Source organism: Pezoporus occidentalis, unplaced genomic scaffold (assembly GCF_034315485.1).
Source record: "Pezoporus occidentalis ecotype Australia unplaced genomic scaffold, CSIRO_AGI_Poc_V1 ctg48, whole genome shotgun sequence".
Taxonomy (NCBI): Eukaryota; Metazoa; Chordata; class Aves; order Psittaciformes; family Psittacidae; genus Pezoporus; species Pezoporus occidentalis.
In genome coordinates, this window is record NW_026915813.1 from 5963077 (window position 1) to 5984525 (window position 21449).

At 39.9% G+C, this 21449-nt stretch overlaps 1 protein-coding gene across 1 annotated transcript in view; it reads right to left on the bottom strand.

Moving 5' to 3' along the window:
- Positions 1 to 19751, bottom strand: part of ADGRA3 (adhesion G protein-coupled receptor A3) — a 57374-nt gene extending 37623 nt beyond the window's left edge. Inside the window, exons 1-2 of the mRNA XM_062636482.1 lie at positions 19155 to 19751; positions 2656 to 2727 (exon numbers count right to left, since the gene is read on the bottom strand). Coding sequence (XP_062492466.1) covers positions 2656 to 2727; positions 19155 to 19426 — 344 coding nt within the window. The 5' untranslated portion in view covers positions 19427 to 19751. The remainder of the gene's footprint in view (positions 1 to 2655; positions 2728 to 19154) is intronic.
- Between the last annotated feature and the right edge of the window lie 1698 nt (positions 19752 to 21449).

The window sequence follows — 21449 nt, forward strand, 5'->3', positions numbered from 1 at the left end:
CTGCTTACTGTTATTTGCATGATATTTTCCTATAAGAGTAGATGTTGACATAGTAGAAAATGCCTATGCTATAATTAACAAATGTTTCACCCTCCAGTAAAACAAAAGTCTTCTTTTGGTAATCTTATCATCCTGTTTACAAAATAATGCATTACCAAATTTTACATCTTAATAAATTAACATACATACACAAAATTTAACAAACAGATTTGAAATTCTTACTTGGGGGCAACATTATTAATGTACTTCCCCATAATTTTGGGTATACAAGCAACAAATAAAACAATCTCTTCCTCGCAACAGTAACAATGAATAACTGTCAGAAAGGAATGAGGTCAGAACATAACATGTTTGAGTAAAACAAAAACCTAAAGGGCTGCAGATATCATATCCCCAAGTTTATTTGAAGAACTGATACAGTAACAGAAACCATTTAAAAATATGTACAGTTTCATTAAGATGCCCAAGAACTAAACAGGAAAAAAAGTTTAGTGTGTTAACACATGAATTATGAAATAGTGTGTGCATTTGAGGATTCAAATACTGATTAAAATGCAATTAAAAACAATTATTATGCTGATACATGTTCCTGATAATAGTACGATTTATTTTGTTTTAAAGGCTTTGGTTAAATATATCTATACATCTAAACGCTAGCTGAAAACAAAGAGAAATGGCAAAAAATATTTGTTGGCAAGTATAATGTTACACGGAATGAACAAGCAAGCATTAAATGCATACAGAATCTCTCCCCTAGCAAGTAGTAGTGTTAAGTGACAATGCTACTGTCTGAATGAACTATTTAAATGCTGAGTGAACTTCTTTATCTCTCTTTCCTCTCTTAAGAGTGGGGAAAAGAGCATATCTACAAAGGAAGAAAACACTCAAAGAAACAAGGGTAAGTATGAGTAGTAAGAAAAAAAAATAAGCAAGAAACTGTCAAAAAACTGCAGTTTTGAAGGCATGCAAGTTATCACCGTGTACATTAAGGAGTGTAATTTGAATCAGCTTAACAATGTTAAAATTTAAAACAGTTACAGTGGCTTTCAATTTTTCTTTTACTAAGGATTAGCCATTTAAATTTGAAAAATTACTTTAATTACAGTGGTAGCTTCTGTTCAGGGTTGTAAGAACATTTAAAACAGAAAAGTTTCAGTTTACTGTGGTTAGATACTGTTTTTAAATAAGTCATGCATTCACAAAAAAATAGAAGAGAACGTCATTAATGACTAGTGTCATGCAAGTTACCCCTTCCTTTATGATGAAGCTGCCTGATCACTTAGAATCATTTGTTGATGCATTAACTCTCACACCAGTGTACATAAAGCATGTTGTCTCCTTCAGATGAGACCACCACACCCTCTAAAACACTATCAGAGATCACTTTAAATGCTCAAAACATGATAACTGCCTTATTGTTTTCATTCATAATAAGGGAAGATATTAAAAAAAACTAAAAAACCTTATAAATGACAGGAGTTAAATGGAACAAAGCTAGGTTCTTATGATTTGAAAGAAAATTAAGATTTGGATTCATAGAGCAAATTTAAATTATCACCTCAAACTAATTAGAGTTTCAAGTATTTCCTGCCTGAAAATTGTAACGAGTTATAACAAATAACAACTGTCAGGAGATGCCTTTACTACCTAAGCAAGGATGTCAAAAGAATGCGTACAGATCTATAATCCCATCACCCTGATAAGCTTGCTTCTCTAGCATGCTGGCTTATTTCTACAATAAAGCTCATCTGCTAGGGCATAAAACAAATCTTTCTCCTGGCAAGCAGGGGATGGAGTGGTGAAAATGTTCGAATTTACTTAGGCCAGGTGACCAGGATAGCAGCCTTCAAGTTTTAGAAGAAGAATAAAATACTTTTAATCCCCTGAAGCCAAATTTCATTTGGAACGCTTCCTAGATGCTGTGAGATGATTATGAAGCTGGCGACTTTCCCAGTCAAATGGCCTAGAAAAATCCTTATCGCTAAAGTTTCTGCTTGCTCCCAGGTAGATCAACCTGCCAATCCTGACCTTCTACCAGCTGGAAAAAAGCTGACTGTAACAGAAGCTAAAATGCTTCTTATGCCATAGGTGACGTATCATCTGAAAGGGAAAGTGAAAACAGGAAGCAAAACATGTCCAAAAAGTTACTCCCATCAGATTTGCCCCCATTCTCCTCTGCCATGCACTCAGTATATACTGAAGTTGTGAAGAAGCAAAACTGTTAAATGTCAACAACAAATCTCAAATGAATCTAGCCTTCATCTGCTTCCCATGCAAATATCCCTTACTATTGTTCAACAAAGGGTTTGACACTTCATAAGAAATTAAAGAAATAGTTTTCTTTACAACATAAGGTTTCATGTTAAGAGACTAACAACAACGAAGCACATTCAGCTGGTGTAGCATTCCACTGAACTTCCTATGGAAACTGCCCTAACCACACCCACTGCTCAGATTATCCCTTTGCGCTGTTACATGACATTCACAACCTTGAACAGAATACTTATCTGTATCTCTTCAAATACACACAAATGAAAATACATCAAAATAAAGAACACATCTCTTAAGACATTTTTGTTTTCAGAATTATTAATGAAACATGAACAGTATATCACTTATTTTTTAAGTGAAAATAGCTTCTTAAGAAGTGCTTACAATCTTTCAAGAAGGTGTAATCCAAAGAAAGAGCCATTCTTCAACTCTGTTATTTTATTATTACTCAGGATCCTGTAAACAAAACCAGACAAGAACAACATATTTTAAGTTTGGTAACAAATTATTTGCTGCATCTTACACTTCTGGTGTACATCTTTCTGTTTTGTAGCCTTTGCTACATGCCTAACTCATTATCCAAGGTGTATATAACAGCACTGATTGTGAATGAGAAGAGGATTTTCTGTTATGTGCCCCAAGTAGCATGCAACTTTACATAATTAATATATGAAAGTACCCTTATAAAAAAAATCATAATAAAACACCAGAACTGGCATAATAAATAATGGTACAAAACAGCCAGTCTACACATTCAACAGTCTGTTCTTTCATACCCATTTTGATTTTCAAAGCCATGTAGCATATTGCCTGTTTCCCCTCTCCTCTGCTGCCACCCTCAGCCGCTTGCACAAGTTCACTTCTCCTATGTCATGTCACCCTTCCCAGCCATCATCCCAGCACACTGATCCTTCTTCTCAATGCAGTCTTCTTAAAACATCTCAAAAAAAAGCTTTGCAAGCACTCCTCTTGCATATCATTTTTTCTCTTAAAGGACCACACAACTGCAAATTCCCTCTTCCACACAAATAAGCAGATCAGACCTATGTAGACAAGTCATTCTCCAGTCACAGCTGTCTGCAAATGCAAATCATCCTAAAGTTAGGAAACTCCTTGTACAGCTGGGCACTTCCATACTTAGAAGGACCTGCTTCCTATACACCTTCACATTTCTCTATCACAAAAAAAGGGTGTATTTTCCTTCTGAATCACAAAATTTAGCATCCACAATGAAGTCTCACAGTACAAAGATCTGCTCCATAAAGAGTGCTTCATCTCAGTACATTTTGAGCACAGCTCCTGCTATCTTCATTTGATGCTCAGCATTTCTTACATTGAAACAAGCAGTAATCAATCTCTACCTACCCTCCCTTTAGCATGTAATTATGGAGAAACCTAGATGGTCTCTTGCCAGATGGAAGATTCATATTTTATTTAATTACTCTTCACACAAAAGTAATTTTGTGCCACCATAATAATTCCCGAGCTCTTTCCAGCCTTATTATGCTAAAAAAATTCTGAGGTAAGACCACCAGAACTCAAACAGTCTTTAACAGACAAGTCACAAATCTGCATAATGGGATAATAATGTTTTGTTTCCTACTGTTTTCCTAGCAATTTTTAATACCAATATCTGTTTACCACTTGTACTAGGAATTGAAGATTTCTGGTCAGCTCAGCGCCCATCATGGTATATATAAAGACAGAACTGTCATCATTCCCGATAAAATTTTCACTGTACTGCTTCTGCCACTTTACTGCCCAATTATTAGTTTCATAAGCATCTTCCAAAATTCTTCACTTAACCTTCTTCCTTATTACATATCAAGCAGCTCACACTCACAATGTTGTACACATTATTAAGAAATATGTTGTGCGTTTCGAATCTCTCAAACTCCATTCCACTGAGAAGGCTAACCATTTACTTCCACATCCGCTTCTTATTCTCCAGCAAGTTCGCTGCTCATACAGTGATTTTCCATCTCAGGCTGCCACATCATTTTCATCAAATCCTTTGGAAAGGGATGGAGAGTCAGCTTTTGGAAAAGCATCTGTCCCATCATATCAACTGGATTATCCCTGTTTGCAGATTCTGAAAAGTCAAAGTCTGTGGGGAAGAGCTTCCCATTACAGGAGATGTTAATATTCCAGAGTACATCTCTTTCTCTTTGTCTAGGTGTAAAGTATATTTATTATAAACTGTAAATTTATTATAAATTCTACTGATTTGTTCAATATAAACATCAGACTCAGAAACATATTTCTCCTAAACTCCTGATGCGCTTATGAACATGTGCATTTGCCATCCCACCAGTACTCAGAAATCAGTTTCATTCTAAGCAAGACTTCAGACATTCACCATCTGACTTCTTCATCCTTGACTTCTCCCAGAAGCTCTCCCATGTACACCATCATGTCCTGGAAATTTATTCACTCTGTCACATTGTTCCACAACTGCTACAGTCACTTCAATTTCAGACAAGTCCTCTGACAAATGCATCTTATAGATCCATCACATCCACGCACTTCTTCACTTACACCAATTACATTTTCAGGCACTTAAAACTGCCACTAGGAGATTGCTTTCCATCCTACTACATCTTTCAGATATCCTTTAAAATAGCCATAAACTATACATACACAACACTCTTTCATCCAATACATAAAATTTATTAGCTAATGACAAAGATTAGTGCTTGAAAACACATCACGAATAAGGCAGAACTAAAATACAGAAATACCAGTCTATGAAAACAGCACCATTTTGACACAACCATGTATTAAGCTAAGTAGTTTTCTTTCCCAGGTTTCTCAAAGATTGCCTCAAGTCTCTGTGGCTTAGATGAACATAGGGCAGGCTTTTTTTGGTCTCAAAGCTCTGATTTTGCATCAATCTCTATCTCACACACATAGAATCAAGAGAGCTGAACAAATTATTTGAAAATCTTTCAATTTCCAGTCTGACAGACAGGAGTTTGAAAATTCTTTGAAAAAGTACAGAATAAAACATTCAACCAAGGTTAACGGTTCTGATGCTAAAAGGAGAGATCCCATTCCTTCTCCTCCACTTACAGTCATACCATGTATTTCTGCAGCTCATCTCCAGTCATCTCTAGTGCCCACTGCTCTGCAAGCAACGAATGTTAAACTACACATTTACCCAAGGCATCTTTCAAGAGATCAATTTGTGTCAACTGTAAATGCATGATCATCATAGTATGTTACACAGTCGGCTAATCCCAGGTGAAGGCTGATCACAAGAATGGTAGAAAGGATGAGAAAAAAAAATACTTAAAAGTATACTGAGAATCTGTTGTATGTGCCTATAATGCCTGTAACATCCACTACAGTGTCAACTAAGAAAACATGGTCTTGTGAAAACACTGTACTAGTCAAATACATTAAGCTACCTTATAGGAAGGAAAGAAGGAAAACTGCCCCTTGGCTGCAGCTGTACCTAGATGACCAAACAAATGAAACAGAGCATTTTTAAAAAACAGATGTACAAATCCAGGAAGCCCGGGTACTCTTTAGAAATCTACATGTATTTCAAGGAAACTTTGCATCAAGGAAGGCCCAACATTAACAGAAAACAGAATACAGATTTGCAAGGCTTCAAGTTTGATAAGCATAATAGTAATAATCTACAACTTGGAATGCCTGCAAACCTAGTAAAATTTAACCAAAGCATTAAAATCACCTCCTGAAATCTTTGAAAATACTTTCACTTTACTCAAAAAGGCTTTAACCTATATAGTAAGTATTATTATAGAAATGGTAGGTACAGGATTTATTCTGCAAACCAAATCTATTGAGAGCAAAGTATATCTTTATTTCAACACCCTCCCTGGCTTCAGAAACATCAGCAGGAAGAAAAATAGTAACATATAAAGAAATTAAGGCATGCACAAAACCCCTTATTAATAGTTAATGCAAACTGAACATAAAGCATAACAGCAACAGCAAGAAAAAACACAGACCAATTTCAGACTTATGGATACAATAAGAAGAAAAATACGAGGTTCACAAAACATCCAAGTCAACAGAAGCAAGCACACACACTACCATCTTTAGCAGCACAGAAATAATTTGTATTTTAGTTAGAACTGATTTCATCTTAACATTTATCAATTTTATAGCTATTTTTCTAGGAAAAAAGAGCTATACAAAACAGAGCAGAAACTACTTCAAAAGCAGCTATAACTGACGGAACTAAATTCAAACTAAATAAAAATTACAGTTCTATAAAAAAAATTATTTTTCTGACATTGCCTATAAAATAATAGGCCTAAAGTAGAAGCCTTTGAATATCTGTGCACCAGGTAAATTTCTCTCTGGAGTGTGATGTACAAATTATAGTCAGCCTGATTTAGTATTTTCACTGCAGAGGCTGTTAGTTGCTCAACCATAAAGGTTTAGTACAATAAATGGTAGATTTTACAACACTCCATATAACCTCAGACATTTCATCACACTTAAAAATGTTGTAAGTGCAATCTTTAAAAAAAATGCAGTTTAAAACTTGCTATTAATAAATTTAGTCTATACATTATTTGAAGTGTTAAGGGGTGTGGCATAAGATGACAAAATACAGTGAAGCATTCACCTCAAAGTAAACGTTTTATAGTCACTTTCACAATTTCTGTGCATTAACGTACAGTGAACTGATGGAATGCTATGTATCACTTAGACACAGCAAATTATTTGTGATCAGTAATAATTCTAAGTTACTAGTTTAAGACTGTAATTTTTCTTAAGAAGCAAGTAATTCTGAAAATACACAAGCTTTTCCATCATTAAGAAATTTAAAGGGGAAACCAAACAGAGCAACACATCTCCACTCATCCCCATCCTGTTCAACTCTCCTTTAACAAGTGACTTTGCAACCTAAGCTATGCACTTGGAGATTTCACAAAGGGGTTTCCGTAGCCCAATGTCACTGTTGCTCCATGTGTCTTACAAGCTCCAGAGCAGATTTCCACCCCACAAACCCTCTTTTAAATGAGCAACTGCTTGGAATAAATTCCTTTTGCTTGCTCAGCCTTTACATAACTGCAAATAAAATATGTAACAACCACATGCAACATGCAGCCACAGGAATTAAAAAACTTTTAAGAAAAGGCAGCTAAAAAGTAGGTTCTAGAAAGCATTATTAACATCTCAAGCCACCTTAAAGTAACACAAACATGCAACAAACTCTCCTCTGATCAAGCAGAATGGTTTTATAGACTAAGAGGTAAAACAATGTACCTCAGAAAAAAATTACACCCCCCCCCCCCCAAATTCCAACCAAACCAACAAACCAAATACCATCCCAGCTTTTTACCCATTCCAAGAACATTGCTGAAATGTTCCTTTGTTGAATAGCCTTTATTAAGCGACCCTTTATTAATAGTGATTCTTTGTTGGATCCAAAAGCCCTGTTTCCATTTTGCTTAATAAAGTGCCAGAAGAATTTGGCAAAACTCTGCAAAGAAACTCAACTCTGGCTCTTAACTTATTGGCAAGACCTTTAGCTATCAATGCTCAGTTTCTAGCATGCGAAACGTAACTATGCAGTCCAACTCAAAGTTTGTCTGTACTACAGTGAGTTTTAGCAACATCTACTAAAGGCGATGTGATCATTCCTTTCTTTTTGATACAGCAGGAACAAAAATAATCAAGGCTTGATTTGTTTTTATCATTAAAGTGAAAAGCACTAAGTGAAAAAAGGTTTTATTCAATAAAACAGTTTTGGCTTCATAAGACAACAGTCAACTAGACAGGAATTTAGAATGCATCTATGAGCTCACAAATTAATCCCTTCATAGGATACTACTAATATACACCTCCATTAACACTATTACAAAATAGTCGAAATGGCCACCAAGAAGGCTGTACTGGGAGACAGAGTAACTTTTAGCTGAATGCTGAAGGAACTTCCAGAACACATTTTAAGAGACTGAAATAGAGATCCAGGAAAAAGAAAATAAATCAAATCATTACATGATGATGGCTGCATATTCTAAGGACTGGGAAAGCATCCACCAACAAAAATTGGACTAAAATCCATCTGTACAACCAAGAAAAATGCTTTCCGCTGAAAGCTGCGAACATGCAAAAAGAAACACATTTTTCAAAGTTTATCTTGTAGAAGCTGTGATTTAATAAGGATATAAAATCAATATTTTTCAACAGTTAGTATTTTGCCTTCTAATGAGTTACTGGTGTCAAAGGGAAAGAAACATAAATAATAGACTGCACAGAATATGAACAGGACTTGCATAAAAGTAACCCTAAAATGAAAACACTCCACAAGCTACATATAAAGAATTACGAATCTTTCCTGAGCCTCTAACAAAAGGAGACAGTATTTTCCAATTTAACAAAAGCATTATAATTGAGGAAGCTTAGCAATGAAACATTTGCAAAGTACTTTGCAACAGATAAAAGATTTCCTGTACTATTTCATTCTTATGCATCTTAAACAATATTAAGACTGTAAACTAAAAAATTCAGATATAGCAAAATTACAGAATTAAAACTGTGTCTATTTATAAAGCTCCATTTGTAACTGGGAGTGTCCTAACTTTGTATCATGTAACGATGGACCTCTTTTTTTATTCCTACACGATCCCTGAACATTCAAGCATCCAGTTTCTTCTAACACTAACACTGAGGTGCTGTTTCTAAAGCTAACCAAAAGGACTGTAACATTATTTCTATGAAGCTTCATTCAAGCTCTCTCTCCTAAAATCTATGTAAGTTTAAGCGAAGATGATGACCTTCTTCTGTAGTAACACTCCTAACTTACTCCCCTCCCTTCTGCTCCCTCCTGAGTTCAGAGAATCATAGAATGGTTTGGGTTGGAAGGGACCTTAAAGATCACCTAGTTCCAACCCCCCCGCCATAGGCAGGGACAGACACCTTCCACTAGACTAGGCTGCTTCAAGCTCCATCCAACATGGCCTTGAACACTTCCAGTGATGGGGCATCCACAACTTCTTGGGGCAACCTGTACCAGTGTCACACCACTCTCACAGTAAAGAGCATCTTTCTAATATTTTATCTAAATCTCCCCTCTTTCATATTAAAGCCATTCCCCCTTGTCTTGTCATTGTATGTTCTTGCAAAAAGTTCCTCCTCCAGCTTTCTTGTAGGCCACATTTAGGTACTGTTATGCTCCTCTAAGGTCTCCCCAGAGCCTTCTCCTCTCCAGGCTGAACACCACCAGCTCTCTCACCATCTATTTATAGGGAAGGTGCTCCAGCCCTCTAAGCATCTTCATTGCCCTCTGAACTTGCTACAATTTGCTCCAACAGGCTCAAGTCCCTCTTGTGTTGGAGCCCTAGAGCTGGATACAGTACTCCAGGTGGGGTCTCATGAGAGCACAGTCGAGGGGGATAATCTCCTCCCTCAATCTGATCACACTCCTTTTGATGCAGCCCAGCATACTGCCGGCTTTCTGGGCCAGCCGTACTGCTGGCTAGCTGGTCTCACTGAAAGAGTTGTGGTCAACATCTGTTCAGTTTCTCATCAACCAACACCCCAAATCTTTCTCCTCAGGGCTGCTCTGGATCACTTCTTTGCCTAACCTGTATTTGTGCTTGGGATTGCCCCAACCCAAGTGTTAAGACTTTGCACTTTGCTTTTTTGAACTTCATGAGGTTGTGCTGACCTACCTTTCAAGTGTGTCAAGGTCCCTCTGGATGGCATCCCTTCCCTCCTGCATGTTGATAACACCACACAGCTTGGTATCTTCGGCAAACTTGCTGAGGGTGCAATCCCACTTGTCCATGTTGCCAACAAAGATGTTAAGCAGCGCTAGTCCCAGTATCAAACTCTGAGGAACACCACTCATCAGCAGGCTCCACCTGATATCACACTGTTGACCACAACTCTTTGAGTGAGACCTGCAGCCAATTCCTTATCTACTGAGTGGTCCATCCATCAAATCCATGTCTCTCCAGTGCAGAAAGAAGGATGTCATGTGGGACAGTGTCAAAGGCTTTGCACAAGCCTGGACAGGTGATGTCAGTGGCTCTTTCCTCATCCACCAATGCTGCAGCCCCATCATAAAAGGTTATCAAATTTGTCAGGCAGGATTTGCCCTTGTGGAGCTATGTTGGCTGCACCCCATCACCCCCTTATTGTCCATGTGCCTCAGCATAGTTTCCAGAAGGATTTGCTACGTTATCTCACCTGGCACCACAGTAAGACTGACTGGCCTATAGCTCCCTGGGTCTTACTTCATTCCCTTTTTAAAAATGGGCATTATGTTTCTCCGTTTCCAGTCAGTGGGAACTTCACGGACTGCCATGACTGCTCAGATATGATGGATAGTGGCTTAGCCACTTTATCCGCCAGTTCCCTCAGAATCTGTGGATGCATCTCATCAGGCCCTTGTGCACCCTTCAGATTCCTTAGATAGTCCTGAACCTGATCTTCTCCCACAACGGCTGGTTCTTCACTCTCCTAGTCCCTGCCTTTGCCTTCTGCAACTTGGGGAGTGTGACTGAAGCACTTGCCATTGAAGACTGAGGCAAAATGTGTCAAGTGCCTCAGTCTTTTCCACATCCTAGGTAACCAGCTCTCCCATTTCCTTCCAGAGAAAGCCCACATTTTCCTTAACCTTCCTTTTATCACCAATGTATCAGCAGAATTTTTTCTTGTTGCCCTTGAGTCTCTGGTCAGATTTAATTCTATCAGGGCTTTAGTTTTTCTAACCCTATCCCTGGCTGCTCCAACAATTTCTCTGTATTCCTTCTAGGCTACCTATCCTTGCTTCCACCCTCTGTAGGCTTTTTTTTCCTTTGAGTTTGTCCAGGAGCTTATCTACCGTATGTACACTGTTTTGTATTCTCACCGTCTCCCAGCTAAGTGCAAGTTTACCCCACTCCTCCATACACACATGAAAGAGAGTAACTTGCTTCACAGAACATTCTGCACACATAGATGCCTAGGCAGACTTTCCTAACAAGCTGTTACAGCCAATACATTCTATTTGTCATATCACAGTAGTATTAATTATAGCATAGGCTGTCACACCCAGTCTCACATTTATTTACATTTCCTGTCAGGTATACGTGCTCTCTAGAAAGTGCTTTGTCTAGACATGTTAGCAAGCTCTTCCTCTTAGCTGCTGCCACACAAGGATTTTTCACAAAAATTTAAATCCTAATCCTATAGATGTAAACTGGTTTTGGATAGTTTAGCTCCCTGAACTGACTAGGCATGGAGCCAGAGAAATGCTAGTACAGCAGCAACAAAGGCAGAGGAGGGGGGAACGCACCCACACCGTGAGAAACTGGGAGGTGAAGGTACAAACACACCAGTTTATACCTCCAATTCAGGCTAAAGTTCTACAGGCAGCTGGATGCGGATGTAACTTTCACTCAGAGGAAGAGATCTCCTCTCTCATCGTCCCTGTGTCAGAAGCAGGAGAGGGTAGAAGAGGACCACCCTCCTCCAGCATAGAGCTGTAAGACCAGCTCACTGCAATCTACGGAAAACTGAATGAGCCTAACAACATACAATTCTGAGAACTCTCTCTTCTCTAAGAGAGAAGAGATTCAGAGCAGTCCTGCGGAGAAGGACTTGGGGGTGCTGGTCACTGAGAAACTGAACGTGAGCCAGCAGTGTGGGCCTGCAGCCCAGAAAGCCAACCGTATCCTGGGCTGCATCAAAAGGAGTGTGACCAGCAGGTACAAGGAGGTGATCTTGCTCTTCTACTCTCTCTCCTGAGACCCCACCTGGAGTATTGTGTGCAGTTCTGGTGTCCTCAAAACAAGGACATGGAACTGTTGGAACAAGTCCAGAGGAGGGCCATGAGGATATCAGGGACTGGAACACCTCCTGTATGAAGATAGGCTGAGAAAGTTGGGGCTGTTCAGCCTGAAGAAGAGAAGGCTGCGTGGAGACCTCATAGCAGCCTTCCAGTATCTGAAGGGGGGGCTATAAGGATGCGGGGGAGGGACTATTCATTAGGGACTGTAGTGATAGGACAAGGGGTAACAGTTTAAAACTTAAACAGGGGAAGTTTAGACTGGATATAAGGAAGAAATTCTTCACTGTAAGGGTGGTAAGGCACTGGAATGGGTTGCCCAGGGAAGTTGTGAATGCTCCATCCCTGGCAGTGTTCAAGACCAGGTTGGACAGCCTTGGGTGACATGGTTTAGTGGGAGGTGTCTCTGCCCATGGCAGGGGAGTTGGAACAAATGATCTTAAGGTCCTTTCCAACCCTAACTATTCTATGATTCTAACTGCTTTAAATTCCTGTTAACACCAGAGGCTGCTGCCCTAAAACAAATGTTCTAATTATTGGAATCAGTTGCTTGAGATGTCTTACAGGATGCTTTTAGGAAACTGAGCATAACTTGCGAACTCTGCCTAATGCTAACTTTCTGACAGAAATAAGCCTTTATGCTCATCTCCTCAGATGGAAATAGCACATTATATGGATGATAACAGAAGTTTTTCCAGATGGTGTTATGCCACTACCATTTCATTATTATGATCCACCTCCTACTGACATTCAGTCACTAATCCCACCTTTACTGATTTTGTGTGTAGTTGCTGAATTTCCAAGAATTCTTGCCGATAGCATGCTAAGCCAGTTACACTTATCCTTCAGCACCTGCTTTCATTCCCTCTGAAGTCCTTCTGACTTCTCATCTCTATGACCAACACATCCATTCAAAGAAACCCAGGCTCCCATCTTAACTCCTCCCCAACTCCCAGTAGTAGTTTCTGAATTTTAATCTAGATCTCCTTTCCTTTCTTCATTCTCTGTCTAGACCCTTCCTTCGCTCTACCTCAAAGCATCTTTTTTTCCCTAAATTGAAATGATCTATCAAAGGACACAGACTGTGTACTCTTAGACAAAGCACCTGAAAACAGCACAACCCACAGCCACCTACAGATATAATGCTGTAACCTTGCCTGGATAAATCCTAGAACACACTGCTCAGTGCAGAGAATTGTGGAATTAAGTTTCCTATTTCTTAAACATCTTTCATCAATCTGTATTTATCATGTTTGGTTTGTTTGGGTGTCCTCCCGTCCTCGTCCTCACCCCCCCCCCCAAAAAAAAAAAAAAAAAAAAGCAGCTCTTAGCTGGTTTTCCTTGCCAGAAAGGTCAAGTTACTACCTCAAAAGTGTACTCTGCAGCCCTGCCAAAACTGGCTGACTAGCTTGGATCACACATACTACCAAAGCAACTACCTTTGGGACATAACAGCTCTGCTTTGCACTGCAGTGCACTGTCATCCCATTTACCCTAAGGCAGCTTGGAGGTCTGTAGGACAGTACTGTACTGTACCATTGGACAAGCCCTGTGTCATTACAGAAGGAGGAGTCACAACACAATAATGCACATAAGCAGTAATTAATGGGTATGATCTGTCCCACTGTAGCACACTAAAGGCAACAAGACACTGCAGTGCTCACTGCTGGACAGCCAAATAGTGAAATCCAAAAGTAAAAAGAAAATTCTAACCCACTTACTGTGTTAAAGACTAAAGATATTCAATAAAATTAAGATTTTGCAAATTAGTATTTAAAATTCATTCCTTATCTCACTGCAGAAAGCAAAACTCACAAAAACACACATTAGTTCTCTTAAATTCTGAAATTTGAAACCATTTATTATGACTAAGCAAATGATCAACTGTTTTTAATCTTCATGGATTAACTAACTACTGGTACAAAGAAAGTATTCAAACTGTATAGATTCAAAAATCATAGAGACTAGTACGGTGAAGATAACAAACTAAATAACGCAATAATGACAAATCCATGAACCTGCAACATATCTGGCCCATGCAGAGTACATATGGGAACCATTAAATTCCGAAATATATAATCTTGCAGTTCCATACTTACTTTAAATCACGAAAATAAACTCTGAAACATAACAAACTGCAAGCAAAGAGGAATAAGACATTCATTCTTCATCACTGCAGCACAAATTCTAGTTCAATTTTTTTAACTTAGCATTAAGTTTTAGATTTGGCATACAGCAAAGGATGAATCTATTGCTGAATTTTCTCAACAAGGTAAAAGACACACACAAAATCTGATAGGCTGAATAGGCGTACTAGAATACCAGCCTACCACAAAAAGAAACACCACTAATAACTTTTAGGAGTCAGATGCCACTGGTAAAAAGACAAGTACAAGTACCTGTGAATTACTAAATGGTGGACAAGTACTTGTGAATTACTAAGTGGTGGACAATTCTAAAGTTCTGTCTCTGTACTACCATGGGTCCGTAAGCAAAATATGTTTTGCATAATCCACATTTCCACTGACCAAAGAAAATTAAAGATTTAATGGGAATTATTAGCATTTCTGTCTTCAGAAAAATGTTATCCTTGCGCAAGCTATTAGTACTGGACATTTATAACAGTCTAAGCTAGAATAATTTAACAAAAAGGCACCAGCTGCCAAGAAAACCTTCAAATTAATAATGCAAATGTACCTTAAAAGAAGAGACAAACTGCTGCAGTTACTGTGCCTACTTTCTGTTTGTCAACATTTTGGTAAAGAACACTCTTCCAAACAGGTAATAGAGACAGGCTGGTATACAAAACACAAAGGAAATTAAAATGGTTTAGCAAAGCATTAGATCACACCCCAGAAAAACACTATTATAAATCATAAATATAAAACACTATGTAATAGTAGTTTTCTACTTCAAGTTTTCTTCAAATTTTAAAACTTGAAGAGGTCTTTTTATATAAGAAGGAAAAAAATTATGTAATAACACAAAATACATGTAATTACAAGGTAATCACAACGTAACCTCAGACTGTGATACAAGTTACTTCTTGCAATACTAGTGATCTTTTGCTATGAAACTTTTGGAATTTAGGAACTTGTGTTATAAATGGAAAGGTTGTGTAGATATCCAGAAGTCCAAATATGTATGCCTTTCACAGCATGCCTTTCAGCTGCTCAAATCCCATGACATTTTAGGATGTTTCTCTACAGCAATCCAGTTAAGTATGTATTGGAACAGTTCTGAACACAAATCCTGGCTGATGGCTCAGAAATTCTAACACTTTTAAGTGCAAACACTCACGTTCCTGTCAGGATACATACGTAAGCGAAGTTGTTTGCAGACCAGTATGGATCCAAACTCAGAAGTACAATTCTTTACTGAATAAATATGCTTTTCCTCTGTTTAATTAGATTCCTTTTCCTATAGCATAACCTATGTATAACAGGAAACAAAAATTCTCATCAAGTAGCAAGGACTACAACTTCATGGGCTTGTCTTCAGTAGGATTGGACATTCTCTTCCAAAGAATGAAGTAATGGCTAATATCCAATAGGTTATGACATCATCATTAGAGATTACCTCAAGAAACACAACAGCAATTAATATCTTATCTCAGACTGCTATTACAAGAATATAGTGCATTCCTTACTTAAATGTGAATCATGGCAATGACTTCAGTTATCTACTGAAATACAGAGCATGTCATACAAAGTACTGAGTTACATTCATGCAGTTATGTTATCTTCATACCAAAAGCATCTTACCTGACTAGTTAAACTACAAAGTTCAATGCCATCTATGGTGTTCACGCAGATACACCCTTCATTTGCATCGCAATCAGTTTTTATTATATATGGCTTGAAAAAGGCCCTTTGCTTGATTTCACCTTGGAATTTCACCAGACTCTCAGTAAAGCACCAGTTAATTCCAGCTTGATTCTAAAGCAATTTCAATTTATAGTACTGTCAAAATCCTAAACATCACTTATTCTCCCACAGACATCTCTCTATAATACTTTTCTTCCAGTATTTGCTTTCCTTCCTCAATCATGAAACACTCACTTTGTCTCTTACCAAGTGAAATCAAGTTTAGATTTTTATTTCTTTTATGAATTATAACTAAAGATTCTAAATAGTACTGACCTAAATTACTAGGACAATAAAACGTTTTCTGGCAAACAAAGGCCAAGACATCTCATAAATGAAGTGACTTTGCCCAATTTACCGGCATCATTGTTAACCACTAACTACAACGGCTGTAAGAATGAAAGAACCTTGCCAGCATTCTAAGACACTATTAATTTATCCTCATTTCCACTACTTATTTCCTTCCTTTTTTGAGACTTTTGTCCTCAAAACAATTTAACTGGAAAAAAAAAAAAATTGAAATGCTAAATGCACAGTAGCTGATCTACTGAAAGCCCCAGAATTTGATCAGGGATAAGGATGGAATCAGGATTTCTAAAATTAATATAAACACTTGAGTCATTCCTAGCTTACTTGAAAACCAAGATGTTATGTAAAACTATATAGGCCCTCATATTTAAAACAGGTTTGCACAAAATAAGAGTCAACTTAATAAGTTGCAACTCAATAAGAGTCAAATAAGTTAACTGAACTAAAATGTAGCTGATCTACATGACAGTGATCTATTTTCAACTAATTATCTCTGCAGTGATCCACTAATACAGAAAGCTATAATAGAACTCATACTTATCTTAATAGAAGAATCCCACAAGAATCAAGATTCAAGATAACTCAGGGCACTCTGACTCTAATCAGCCTTTTACTATCCAAGTGCTGCAATTCTAAGCATCAGCTTGGGGGGGGGGGGGGTGTATTTTTTTGGCAAAAGATTAGATAACAGTTATCCCAACCACTATTAATCAACATGTTAGTGAAATGGCACCTGGCAACACACCGCATAAATCACCTGTACTTTCTAACCAGGTTAACATGGATTCAGTAAAAACTCTCTCAGTGATATGGAAAGTCATGCCTCAAGAATCAACAAACTTAAAAGATCCTGAACAACAACAGTTACTGTGTTCACCCTCTTAGAAAAAGCAGAAGCATTGGTTTAGTAGTCTGCCTTATATTTAAGAAAAATTTCAAAGCGTGTGTTCATATCAAATTGTATCAGCACAGTTATGATACTACAAATAACAATGAAAATAATCACATTGGTTATTGCTATGTTTATTAAAGAGTTTAAAAGGGAGAAATTAATATTTTGGAAGTTATCATAAAATTCAAAGTTGAGTTAAAATTGAAAGCAACTAATTAGTGTATGTAGATACGCTCTAGATACACTCTAGATAATGAAGGACTATGAAAATCAAGATGAAAGATGAACCATTCTTCCAAATTTTTCTGTCACTGCAATTATGAACAAAGGCCCATACACAGCAAGGCCACTGTGTTTGATATCTTTTTGTCAGAGCTGTAACTCCAAGTTTTCTGAACCAAAAGATCCCGAAGTCAAGTTCAGCATAACAACCATACTAACATTTACTGTTAAAAATTATAATGGATAATACTATATTTTTAACAGTTATTCAGCTGCAAAGCATTTGAGCCTAACAGACTGAAAAATATTTGTTGACCAGTCATCAGCACCTACTTTTTGCTTTCTTTTCTATTTCACATATGAATATTTCTGGTCCCTTCTCACAGGTAACACAGAACCATCTTCTGAACCCTTGCAGTGTGCTAAGTGAGAACAACTACTTTAGCCTTAATCACCTTCCTTTTTTTGGCCTTCCCTTTTCTCTTATGTCCATATCCATCCATCTGCCACTGACTGGGTCCATAAAGTCACTAAGACTTCCTGCAGGAAGCCCCTCCTTGGTGCTTCAGTGCTGTCTTAAGTTCACAAAAGCAGCAGTCAGACTGTTGTTCTCATGACAGAACTATAGTCATACTGTGCTTATTGGTATATCTTTCAAATCTGTAATTTCTAGTTAAGTAGATGCATATCTTAAACTGGACCACATAATTCAGTTTCTTTGCATCAGTTTTCTTGAGTACGACTTGGCTGCTTGAGTCTTTCCATGGTAGTACAAGCACTTTAAGACTCTAAAGGAACAGACAGGGTTCCACTTTCAGGACCATCAGCCAATGAAATCCAGTACTGCTGATGTCAGGGGGGTTGGACATCTTTAAAGATGCCTTCCAGCCCAAACCATTCCATGATTCTATGAACAACTTCTTTGTTAGAGTGACCAGTTAATGTCTCCACAAGAAAAACACCTTGCAAATCATTTTTTTACATGTGTACACTCATGTCTAAGTAAATAGCAACATATTTCTTACTCTGGAATAAGTTGCATATCCTGTTTGAAACTTGTTATTCAAATGGATGAGCTAGGATTGCCTCCACATAAAAAGAGCACACCTACTGCTACATGGAAGTAAACTGAGCTTTTTCCCAAAGAAACAAAACAAATCCCTTTGGCTGGTTTTATTGCGGAGTGCAACAAACAAGTTGCTGTTTGCTACTGCGAAACTTCAGGCCCACCTAGCCGACAACACACTGAGCAGCTCATACTCTCTATTAGCACTCAGTTGTTAGAACTAACTCAAAGCACGGTACTCCTAAGCCCCATTTCTCCTGAGAAATTAAAAACAATTATAATTTAAGGAAGTTTAAAACAACCAACACCCCCCCCCCCCAATAAACAAATAAAACTGTGGAATTAATTACTTTGAAAAAAGAAACACCTAAGCCTTCTGACCAGCCCGAACCCTTCGATGGAGAGCAACCCCAAAAGGGAAGAAGGAGCAAGGTGGAGGGATGCTGCTCCCGCCGAGCCGAATCCCCCGCCCCGCCGGTGAGCAACGGGATGCACTCCGCAGATCACCATCCCCGGAAAGTACGGGAAAACATTAAAAGCGTAGGAAAAAAAAAAACCAAACCAACTCCCCCCCCAAACAAACAAACAAACAAAATCAACAAAAAAAAACACTTCTGGGGCTTTCCTCAGCAGCAGAGGGGTCAACCACGCTTCCACACCCCCTGGCTGACCCCATTTTACCTCAGGCCAGCACTCCCTCCCACCTCCCTACCTCATCCACGTCTGACCAAGGCCGCTCGCCCCCCACCCGGAGTCGGTACTCACAGGGTGACCGTCCGGTTAGGCAGGGTCTCGGGAGGCAGAACCTGAGCAAGCTCTAGGTTGCTGCAAACTACCTTCACCTCCACCGGGACACCGGCCGCCGCCGCTTTGCCGGCGCTCTTAGGGCGACCATCGTACTTGCAGCCCGGGGGCAGCGCGGCACTGCCACCGCCCCCCAGCGCCGTCAGGAGAAGGAGCGCGGGCAGGAGCTCAGCCGGGCGACGGCGGCGGCGGCGCGGTGGGCGACAGAGAACGCGGCGGCCCAGCGGCAGCATGGCGGGGCCGTGCAGGGCCCCGCTCCGCTCCTCTCGCGGGCGGCGGGGACGGACGGGGTCAGCCGGGCCGGGCAGGAGAGCGACGATCAGAGGCAGGAGCCGAGGCTCGCCCTGGCCTAGCTCCGCGGAGGCGGCACCGGGCGCGGCCGCACCACTACCGCCATGTGGTGCCGCTGGGCGAGTGGGTTTCGGGCGGGAGCCGTGACCACCACAGCCGCCCTCCTCTTTGTGTGGGACCGAGCGGGCTCCGTGCAGCTGCAGCAGCGCCGCCTTCCGCCGGTGCCGGAGCCCCGCGGCAGCCAGCAAGCCCGGCGGGCCTCGGTCCTACTGCGCAAGCGCCGCGCTGGCGGCCGCCGCCGGTAGCGTGCTTCCTTGTCGGGGGTCGGGGTTGTGATGTGGTTGCCGTGCCCCAGCGGAGGGACAGAGCTTTTCTGAGGAAACATGCGCCTCCCTGAGAGGGAGCCCCTGGTCCGTTCCAATCTCCGCGCCCTGCAAAGGCTATCGGCAGCGCCGGGCCTGGGTCTGCTCTGAGTCACACCGCTCCCTGCAGCCGCGGCACCGCGAGCTGTCGAGGCCTTCCTGCCCCTGCCTCCTCCGACGGGCTCTCCGTGCCTGGGCAGTTGCCTGTTCCGCGATGGCCGGCCTTTGGGCTCTGATTCTTCGGCTCTGTCCCGTCTCAGGAACAGGGTGGAGCAGTTTGGATCTGCTTCCATGCCTTACCTATTGTACCCAGTTCCAAACCCTTGGACTTAACTGGAGGAGCTCTTGCCATTCATGCTTTCATAGAGGAAGGATCATCCCCTGCTTAGGGGCTGAATGACTTTCAGTACTCTTGAACATCAGGTATCTTGTGCTTGTAAGACATTTGTCCTCAAATCATACCTATAAAATGAGGTAACCTGTTATTCTCACTTGGAAGCCAAAGAGCCAAAGGATGGAAAAATATCAAACTGAAATGTAAAAAAAAAAAAACCAAAACAAAACCAAAAAAAAAACAAACAAAACCCCACAAACAAAAAAGAAAACAAACCAAAAAAAAACCACCCTTCTTTTCGTTTCATGCTTGGGTCTGATTTTCTGGGTGTAGTTAGGTGATGTTCTCACATTTCAGCCAGGCGCAAATGCCTTTTTGCCCATGACAGCTAAAATTCTCAATATGTTCTTTGCCCCCGGTAGGTGTGAGGACAATAAAACAACTGTTACCTGACTAACAATCAAATTACAAGAACTGGCAGTGCCTACTTTAAAATTTTAGGCAAGACTTTTCAGAACTCATCTGGTCCCTAACCAAGAGCTCATAATGCCCCATTCTTACAGAAGAGCACTGGCAAATAGCATCCTGCAAAATACCTGTTATTACACAGCAATGCAATTTTAGGCATTGGCAATAACAGCTGCCCAAATTAGTCTTACAAAGTCATTAACCTAAGGTGTCTTTGGATAATACTGAACATGGGGTTGTGACCCAGTTTTAAATGTAACCTAATGAAAGATGCTGGCAAACAACAGGAATTGTGGACTGGGGCAAGTGGAACAAGGTTAGAGTAATAACTTCACAATTATCAGGGCATGTTGTTGATACCCTTTACCCACTATCATGTTTTCTCTCCTCGATTGTATGGCCTCTTACAAATGAGGATGCAACCTGTCCCATGTACTGAAATTGTTGGCCAGAATGCAAAGAGGACGCAGGTCCTTCAAGTCTAATACTAGGTGTGCATGCCACTGAGTCACTCAGCAGGACCAACCTGATCTGGGAGAAATGTAAGGCTGCTACTACACTTCAACTAAATTAGATCTGGACACAAAATACAAAGTTGACAATTCATTTGTGCTCCTATGTTGCTGTTGTGCCATCTGCAAAAGAGAGATCTAGTTAGCATAATTTCACCAGTTGATTCTTCCATGTGGGGCTTTGTTTTAAGCAAATTCAAGCTGCAGTGAATTTGTATTGGATCAGTGCTTTGTAGCATGGAGCCCCATCATTTTTGGTCTAGCACCAGGAGTTTTAAAGGTGGAATGA